At 43.1% G+C, this 10367-nt stretch overlaps 1 protein-coding gene across 2 annotated transcripts in view; it reads left to right on the top strand.

The window, feature by feature from the left end:
- kbtbd4 (kelch repeat and BTB (POZ) domain containing 4) overlaps nt 1–10367 on the top strand; it is a 13148-nt gene continuing 2781 nt past the window's right edge. Inside the window, exons 1-5 of one of the 2 annotated variants that reach the window (XR_007400591.1) lie at nt 1–135; nt 1405–1877; nt 2625–2766; nt 3032–3138; nt 5048–7955. Coding sequence is in view for 1 of the 2 variants with exons in the window: in XM_049029988.1 (XP_048885945.1) it covers nt 1413–1877; nt 2625–2766; nt 3032–3138; nt 5048–5908 (1575 nt within the window). In the remaining variant the exon portion in view is untranslated. Of the gene's footprint in view, nt 136–1404; nt 1878–2624; nt 2767–3031; nt 3139–5047; nt 10303–10367 lie in introns of those variants that run through there. The other variant, XM_049029988.1, reaches the window with a different exon arrangement.

Here is a 10367-nt window from a genome sequence, read left to right as displayed (position 1 = left end):
CGTTGCACACAAACTCTGCCTGGGCTTCGCTCTGCTGGTCGTTTGCGTCCCACCCTCCGCTGCTTTCTCTCAGCATACTACAGAGAATCCTCCGGGGGAGTTCATACACGGAAGCCTCTAAGTCTGGAAACACTGGTAAACAGCATAAAAGTTATTTAATGAGCCGGAACGGCAGCGGTGCCTGCGAGGCGAGCGTGCTAGCTAACGGAGTAACACGCCTTTTGTGTGTAATCGGCGTTTTCACATTGGGTTTGATGCCCAGTTTCGGTCACTCTCTTGTCATTTAGCTAAATAATTTCATTTATCTGGACTATGCCTTCCGACTTAGGCGAACGTGTTCGCTAGCCGAAACCATTAGCTAGTTAGTTCTGTATCAGTTAGTTTTCAGTTGTGGCGAGCATGTTGTGTTTGTGATGTTTTTGTGCTTCTGATAACGTCGCTGATTTAGAAATTGCGCTGTGTGATATTAGGAGCTCTGGGGTTAGCTAGTTATGGGCTGTTACCTTCCCGGCTGCGCTGCTTGACACTTGGCCATCGCCAGCTCCGCCTGTGCCGCATGTGTAACTAAGCCCGTGTTTTCCCGGCTGCCCCGCTACTTTGAGCTCTTTGCCCTCCCAGACTGACTCCTCTTGGGATTGTGGTTCTTCATGGTAATATTTGTGCGTTGTCTCGGAACTCGAAAATTCCGAGTTGAGTGACATTACCTCCGACAATCTCCCGTTCGAGCTTCCACAACTCGGAACAAACATGGCTGCCTCCATGAATACGCTGCTGTGTGTTGTTGCTTTATATTTGAGCAGTTTTGGAGTAAGATTATTATTTCCGAGAGACAAACAAACAAGAAATAGAAACTAGTCAAACCACATTAAAAGCTTTATAAAGTATTTTAGTACATTTAGTACATTATAAAATATTTTAGTACGTCCGAGTTCCGAGTTGGAGAGAAATAATCGAACGCACCATAAGTGTGCAGGCGGTGAATCGCGGTGGAAATGGCGTCCTGTCGTGGGTGTTACCCAGTCCTTAAAATCCTGCGTGGATAAGCAGTTATTGATAATAAATATGAATATTCAGTAACTTATAATCGCATGCGCTGTTATTGTATGTTTTATAAAGTAAGTGTAACTGAAATACAGTATTGAAATATTAGTCTTACACTACTTAAATGCAGGCACAAAAACATCCAACGATGACGTGTCGGCATATGATATTTCATATGCAGTCATATAAATGGAATAATGGCATTAACATTATGATAGAAAAATATAATTAAACATGTTAAGTTTTAAAAGTACCTTACAGCTTTTGGTTTTTTTTTTTATGCCATTAGTTTTTTTTCCGTTATAACAGTTTTTAAGATGTAGTGTAATGTAATTGTGGATGATATGATGTTTCAATACTTAGCAGGTCATATGGAATCCAGTGAAGATGAAGGTCCACTCAGTGTTGGAGGCTCCTCTGGTGAGGAGAATTACTTCCTGGGCTACACATTCACTGATCGGTCACACTCCGGCCGTGTGGTGAAGAGCATCATGGATCTCTGCTTGGAAGACGGCCTCTTTGCCGACGTCACCGTCATGGTGGATGGCCGGGAGTTCCACCTGCACCGCCTGCTGCTGTCGGCCCAGAGCCTCTTCTTCCGCTCAATGTTCACGTCGAACCTGAAGGAGGCGCAGAACCGCAGCATCGAGCTGAAGGGGGTCAGCGCCCCCATCTTTCAGCTTCTGGTCGACTACATCTACCACGGTACCATAAAACTGAGGGTGGAGGACCTTCAGGACATCTACGAGATGGCCGACATGTACCAGCTGACGGCACTTTTCGAGGAGTGCTCCCGTTTCTTATCACGCACCACGGAGGTCAAGAATTGTCTGCAGGTGATTCGTTGAGATTTTCACTAGTGGAGAAATCTGCCTCTTTATGAGTGCCTTGGTTTCTTGTAGTATTTACCAGTGACACCAGTGATGTCGCGAGCCAATATCGAAGGTCTGACTCGGGGCCGATGCAGGCATTTTTTTAATTAATTGGTATCAGGACCACAGCCTGATTCAAAGCCGAAGCTATTTAAATTCCCACCTCCGCCTGATTCATGTCAGCTGCACAAATTGTAAGATTCTGTCACACCTGAAGCACGCGGCTTGACACTGCTGTCGTCAGCCGTGCGGAAATTCTTTAAATTGGAAACTCAAAGAAGGCCAGCAGCTACCTGCAGTGTTTGCAAAGCCATCCTTTCGAGTGGAGGTTGCAAAAGAGAACCGTTTAATATAACAAATCTAATTAGGCACTTGCAGAAGCATCATAAGGAAGAACACTGTGAAATTGTTCGGTTTAGTCAGACAAAGAATGCACCAACTCCTACTGTATGTTTATGCATTTTTAAATGTTAGTAGATCTGGATCTGGACTTGGAACTGGCAGATATAAATATTGAAAGGATCGGATTGGGGTACCACAAAAGTGGATCCAGACATCTCTACTGATGACATTTATAATAAGAGCAGACATTAAATCTTCATCTAATCATTTAAACATAAGAAACACAATGGGTTTTGGGTTAAAACAGACTGTGATTGGCCGGAGGGTGCCATACTAGCTTTTATATTTGGTCCATTTTTCTTCCTGCAGGTAATGTGGTTGGCTGATACGCACAGTGATCAGGAGCTCTACACAGCTGCTAAGCACTGTGCCAAGATCCACCTGGTTCAGCTCCACCAATCAGAGGAGTTTCTCAATCTGCCCCTGCGTCTCCTCATGGACATCATCAAAGGTAAGTCTTGCGCCAATATGGCTGCTTACATTATGACTGCGAGACAGCTTAACTTCCACTATAGAAAATTTGACATTTTGTGGACGTTACTGGGAGGTTTTATAATCGAGGTTTCTTATTTTAACTAATATTTTGAACTGCAAAGATTTTCTTGTGTGTTGTTAATATAAGGACATGCGTAATGTACAAGCTTCGCGGTTTAGTGGCGAAAGGAATTATCCTGCCTATGTAAAAGTGTTACTTCTCTACTTTGTTAATGCCGTAGATGGGGTACCAACTTCCCAGAATCCTACTGGAGCTATTGATTCGTGGATAAACCATAACAGGGTGGAAAGACAGGAGTTCTCCAACATGTTGCTGGACAGCTTGAAGGTATGCTCTTCTGAAAAAAAAAATTAACAGAAGTAGTCTAGTTCCACATTATTGTGATTTTGTCACAAGTGAGTAGCATCACACACACACACACACACACACGTGTCTTACTGTAGCCTTTGAAATGTTACACGTTGGTGACATGGTATCTGGAAGTGGTACATGCGTCGTCTTGTTTAAAATGTAGTACCTCGTGAATTTGGGAATTATGAAAGGCGACAGTAGGACTGTCAGTGTTTGATTAAACTTTCGATCTGCATGTTTTCAGTAACTTTGGTTCTGCAGATAGATGTTTTCTGCCTTTGATACCAGCATTTTACACTCTTTCTGTTGGTGTCCAGCCTTATACTTTATACATCTGTGATGGCTTCCCATGGAGAATATGGAATACCATAGTGGTCCCTGACAGCTTTAAGTACAGCTCTGTCATAAAATGTAAATCTCCACAATAACCCGCTTCTCTGCTTAACGCGTAGCCCTCGGTTGTCAGAGATCCTTTTGTTCAGAACATCCCCATTGCTAATCCTGTAGTGAAGAGACTGGCATCACCCCTGCTTCCTGACAGGTGATTGGGCGTATGTTCTTAGTGTACTTTTGGTTAGGGAAATCCCCTGGTAAGCACTGAATCACTGCCTTTTGCCTTCTGCCATTTTGTGGGCCCAGACTCACGAAGCGCTGAGCGTTTCTCCTTGCTACTGTTAGGGTGGCCGTATACTTCAGACGAAATTGGCGAAATTGACGTCATTTTGCCGATATGACATTGTACGAGACTTGAACACTGGTGATCATCGTTTCAGCGCACTGCCTATGCAGGGTCCCTGAGGTCAACTTTCCCGTTTGTTCTGTTCCCACCCACTGTCCATGATTGGCTGCAGTGTTGGTAAGCAGGACAAATTATGCATCTACCAGCATGCTTTACGCCACACCACAATTTAAATAGTGTAAATTAATGCATATTTAGGTTTATAGTAAACGTCATAACTGTAATGTTTGCCGTGTAATGCATGTGTTTTGTTAGCATGTAGCATAATGTATATTGTTCGTTTCCCTGTCTCAGCGACTTCTAGTATTAAAGCAGTAGTGGCTGTAATAAAAAAAGAGCAACTTCCATTTTAAAAGAGCTGTAATCTTTATTAAAACGACTCACAAACTCACCACAATACTGTTATTTGCTCCCCATAAGTGGGACTGCTGCATCAAAACCGTTCTTCATCCTCCAGGATCGCGGCATGACGTAGAGCAAACAAAGTAGCGGCATTGCTTTACATATGAGACAGATTGTTCTCACAGACGTGTTAGATTTCGTTCGGTCCGGACATTGTTTGAAGTATGCGGCCACCTTTTAAGGTGTTTTTGCATGACGTGACCTAAATCATGAGGAAGGCAAAGCACCTACATGATTTAAGTGTGTATGGCATTAAATTTTTGTAGCTGAATTTGGGAGGTTTTGTCTCAAAACTAAAACTTTCCAGGGTTTTTTTTTTGTCTTGTAATTTGTTCAGGTTAGTCCTTTTTCTCATAAACTGTTTGCTTCATAGCTTTCGATTCAGCGCATGAGAATAATGGACGATCATGTGATCATTGCTGTTTCACTTTGGATCTGGGTGGTGTGTGTTGAATAATACTGTGGAAAGAATGACCTGAAACAGCAGGCAGCTTGCTGACACCCATAAGCATTGCTTGGAAGCTGTGACTGTGCTTCTGAACCACTAGAATTATGAGTCCTTCAGTTCAATCTGCCCAAATCTATTAAATCATTAAATCAGGGCATTTCATTATGCAGGTTTCTGGAATATATAAAAACGAAATGCCAACTTGATGTTTATTTAGGGCTTGGGATCCTATGGGATGTCAGCCTTTAAACGCTTCCAGAATGTTCTGTGCCTATTTATCCTGCCCCTCCCCCCAGGAGATTGGCGAGAACGTGCACATCTACCTGATCGGCAAAGAGGAAACGCGCACGCACTCGCTGGCCGTGTCCCTGCACTGTGACGAAGACGACAGCATCAGCGTCTGTGGCCAGAACAGTCTGTGCCACCAGATCACGGCCGCCTGCAAGCACGGGGGTGACCTCTATGTGGTGGGAGGGTCCATCCCCCGTCGCATGTGGAAGTGCAACATGCACACCATGGACTGGGAGCTCTGTGCCCCATTACTACGCGACCGACTGCAGCAGACGCTAGTGTCGGTGCCCAGCGAGGACGTCATTTACTCTTTGGGTGGCAAGACTCTGCAGGACACACTTTCCAATGTTGTCATTTACTACACGGTGCAGGACAACATGTGGACCGAGACAAGCCGGCTGGACACGGCCGTGTCGGGGGCAGCCGGCGTCAACCTGGGTGGCACTATCTACTTGCTCGGGGGCGAGGAGAACGACATGGACTTTTTCAGCAAGCCCTCGCGGCTCATCCAGTGCTTCGACATGGCGGCCCAGAAGTGCCACATGAAGCCGTACGTGCTGCCGTTCGCGGGGCGCATGCATGCCACCGCGCACAAGGACCTGATCTTCGTGGTGGCCGAGGGCGATTCCCTGGTGTGCTACAACCCGCTGCTGGAGAGCTTCACGCGCCTCCGCTTCCCCGACACGTGGAGCTGTGTGCCGTCGCTCTGGAAGGTGGCCAGCTGCAACGGCTGCATTTACGTCTTCCGGGACAAGTGCAAGAAGGGCGACGCCAACACGCTGAAGCTGAACCCGGCCACCTCCGTGGTGTCCGTCATTAAGGGGATCAAGATCTTGCTCACGAACTGGCAGTTTGTCTTGGCTTAATGCCTCTATATTTCCTGTTTTCCTCTTTTTTCTGTCTTTTTTTGCCAGCTTGGTATTTGCTCTCCAGACATTGCGGGGGTCTCCATGCAAGCTTTCCACCCACCCACATATCCACCCAAATTAGCCAATCTCAGCAGATGGCACATTTCTTATGTATACAAGTGGCTTTTTGCTCCGTTTGGTCTTTTTGCAGCATGAGTCATAGTAGTTCATTTTATCAGAATATTCATTTATTATATCTCTGTTCAGTTTGTTTTCCACCTCAGCTTATGTCGGGAGAAATGTGTTTTGTCATTGTGAGGGCTCTTTCACCGTCATGAAAAAAGCGGAACGAATTACATTGGCATCCCTCTCAGATGGAAAAGGTTGCTTCTGGTGTTTAGATAATCAAGTACAGATTCCCCAAAAGGCAGCATGACATCCACACACAGCCGCTAGCCACAAATTAAAGGCCTCAGATGAGACTGAGGGGTCCAATGTGCAGAATCATGTTTCTACCATGTTTTTTTTATTATTATTTTTTTTTGCTTGGTTAAATATACATCCAGTCTTTTATCGTTATGGAAAACAGTTCTGTTGCTGATCGGCCCTGTGTTTTCAAATATTCATGCGTGCATTACATATCTTGATAATATTTTTCATTTGGATCACCCAGTAGTTTCCAAAACCATCCGTTATTGCAGCTAATTGGCACAGTTTGTGCATAAAGTACTTTAAGGGAGTATGTTTGGTGGAGTTTTGTCATTTGGAAAAACTGCAAGCCATAGAAAAGTAACATTGTAGGACGTAGCATAGACTATTAGATATGTTTAGGTTAATTTAATCCTTTAATGTTTACCAACTGACTGTTTACCAAATGTTTGCTGTACTGAACTAACATCATAATGTTAAGACAGGTATCCCCCACTTTAAAGACACAGAAGTGGATCATTCCTATGAAACCTTTCCAAATCTGAAATGGTGTAAAGTGAAGAAGTAATTACCATTAATTTGTATAGCAGAATTTTTTGAGAATTTCTAGACCCACAAATAACCCATCAAATCATACCAAATAACATTAACGTATAGTAAAAGCAGGAATGATAACGATAAAACCTAGATGGTATCATCTACTACACACTTAGGCTATATGGTATAGCCTAAATAATGATTTAAAATGTCCAGTATAGTAAATACATAAATGAGCAACATAGTTGTATCATTATCAATATCATTATCAAGTAATATGTATTGTACATAATTGTATTTGTTATAATTTTATATGACTGGCAGCACAGTAGGTTTGTTTACACCAGAATCACCACAAGCACAAGTACCGTGTTGTGCTACGATGTCACTAGGCAAAAGGAGTTTCATCTCCATTATAATCTTATGGGACTGCCGTCGTATATGTGGTCCGTCGTCAACCGAAACGTTGTTATGCGGAACAGGCCTGTATATCAGTAATCGGCTCACTGATTGGCTCGCTTTGAATTTCTTTCAGCTGGCAAAAGCAGGTGTAGGGTTAATGCAGGTCTTTTGAAAAAGAGAAACGGCGTAAAGCAAACGTCCGTAAAGCGGGGATACCTGTATAAGTGCATTAAATGATTTTAAAGCTCAGAGTGTTTCAAGTTAACACTGAAGTATGCCCTGCATGAAAGAACTTCCTTTGGCTCTGGTGTGGCAAACAGTGAGTTTCTAATTAACTTTAAACATGTTTCCGTGTAAGTGACGCACACAGCAAGTTTGAGGGTTTGTAACTCGTTGTGACCTCTGGTAATGTGATTTTGTTTGACTTGCCAGATAGTATTGAGATAGTATTGTCAAGGTTGTACCGTTTGATAGGCATGGATCCATCTATCCATTACCAGACCAGATACATAATGGGAATAGTAGAAAGTGTTATGTGGTGTTTATGAACATTCATTCCTAAGAATCCCAAAATCATGCTAATCTACCTTCCATACCAGATTCTCACTAACAAAGCCATCTTTTTCATGTTGTAAATTATGAGCCCATAGGTTGAAGAAAGAGATTGTGAGAAGGTGGCAAAATTTCTACTATGTCAGTAAGTATTCCATTTCATGAAACACCTGTACGAAAAACATTGAGTAAAGGCAGCCTCGTCACTTCCATGCAGCGTACATTTTCTTGTGCTTTAGTCAACAGAACACAGGAGTAATGTTCTTGCTACTGATACGTTTACATCAAGCAGTCTACTGTTCTCGTCATTCTAGCTATTTGCTACAGCAGGTGTTATTCCCATGTCTAATCCACTTGCTCAGCATGGATGGTGCTTGATTTGATAATACAATGGTGCCTGTGGTTCACGAACACAATCCGTTCCAGGAAAGTGGTCGTGAACCAATTTGTACACGAACCAAAACAATCTTTCCCATAAGAAAGCACTGACGTTCGATTAATTCATTCACAAACCTACCAAATAGTTTTTATTTTTCTGGTTTTTATAGTAAAAACAGTATAGTGTGGTGAAGGGTGGATCGCAGCATCGCAGGAGCAGAGAGAGCCATGGAGACTTGCTTGCCAGGGAAATCACGCTCTTTACTACAGTTTTTCTCCGTTTATTTAAAAAAAAAAAAAAAACTAAATTCCTTTCTCATATAGTCAGTGCCCCCAAAATCCAAAGTCCCTTTGGCACTGTGCACCGCAAGTCAAAATGCCTAGATGTTTTGTCACTATGGCAGAGGTCTAGCTAACGGAATACAATAATGTATAAAACTGAAAAAAATGATTCTACAGTAAGAGCAGCCTCCAAAGTTTAACATCACACACATGGCACTCATACTGCCAAGGAAATTGTAACCATTTTTATTCACACACATAAAGTAACTTTCATACATTAGAGTACATAAAAAGAAAATGTGTACAGTATTCTGTGCATGTACACACAGAATCTAGCCTACAGTGCTGTAAATAAAGTTTCACAACTACAGTAAGACTTTCACTGGTCGCTCTCGCCACCCTCCCTCTCCTGGCCACCGTCCTCATCCTCCAAACGCTGCTCTCTGTTTGCCCATAGATTTTCCTCCACTTCGCAGTGGATATTTTCCCTTGCAATGCAGTGAGGGAAGAAACGGCGCGAATGTCTCAACCATCCCCTACACTGATCCCCTGTGATGTCCTCGCACGCAGCATCCATTGCATGGAGCAGGGACCTCTGGTCTTGAGCCCGATGTTCATATACTCTCCACCTCCAAGCGGAATAAAACTCCTCAATCCGATTGAGGAAAGGAGAGTATGGTGGTAGTAGCTCCATGAGCATCCTAGGATGGGTAGTGAACCAGGCCCTGATGAGCGGGCCACGGTGGAAATTCACATTGTCCCACACGATCACATAGTGTGGTAGGTGAGACCCTTCGAGGCCTCTCTCATTTTCTGGGACCAGATCAGTATAAAGATGGTCCAAGAAAATGAGGAGCTTTTCAGTGTTGTATGGGCCTAAATTGGGGATGTGTGTGACCACACCATTCTCAGATATGGCAGCACACATTGTTAAATTGCCCCCTCGCTGGCCTGAGACATCCACCGTGGCCCGCTGGCCAAGTTGAAACCAGCCTCTTCGACAAACACAAGGATGTGAGGTGTTTCATTCCCTTCTAATACCATTATTCTCTACAATAGAGAATAAAAAAATCAAATCAGTAATAGAGGAGTCATACATAACAGTAATAGAAAATTACATAGGATTGTTCTATGTTCTCCTCCACAAGTTCAATATAGCCTACTACTGGCCACTACACCAGTGGTTCCAAACCTGGGGTACAGGCCTATGCAAAGGTACTGCAGGGAGTATTTGAGGAGGCAGAAATACTGAAGACTGTTGCAGTTTTTAGGCAAAATGCTGTAGTCAGATAAAGCTGGATTCTGAAGGTAAAGAGGATACTGAAAACAAAACATAAATAAATTAGGAACCACTGCTTACTGTTATGTTACAATGATAGACGACCAATAACTGACATACATGCACATACTGGTACCGCAGCTCTTTCAGTCTGTCAGAGTTCCTCTCAAACGGTACCCTGTAAATCTGCTTCGTGATCATCTGATGCTTCTTCAGTACCCAGTCTATAGTGGAGATGCTGATGGAGTTGACATTTTGGAATATGGCATTGTCTTGAAGGATTGCATCACAGACCTGTCTCAGTGTGATAGTATTATTCGCAATCACCATGTTACAGATCTCTTGTCCATTGAGAAGTTTTCCTCTGCCACCCATGTGAGGTTGTCATCCAATCCTAGACATAGATGTCAAAGGACAACACTGCATGACAATTTGTAATGTATGACATGTATTTGTTACAGGATGAGTTACCAATGTAATTGTATTGCTGTTTTACTTACAACTGTAATGCATCCCTGCCTGGAATACTACTCTAAACTATCAGTAATTCCGATTTATTTTCTTTGTCATTTTTAATTCCATCATTGACTGAGTACATACCTGTTTTTCTTGCGAAAG

The sequence above is a fragment of the Brienomyrus brachyistius genome, chromosome 11, assembly GCF_023856365.1.
Source record: "Brienomyrus brachyistius isolate T26 chromosome 11, BBRACH_0.4, whole genome shotgun sequence".
NCBI lineage: Eukaryota > Metazoa > Chordata > Actinopteri > Osteoglossiformes > Mormyridae > Brienomyrus > Brienomyrus brachyistius.
Note: the sequence above shows the minus strand (reverse complement) of the source record. Positions and strands in the feature narration are given on the sequence as shown.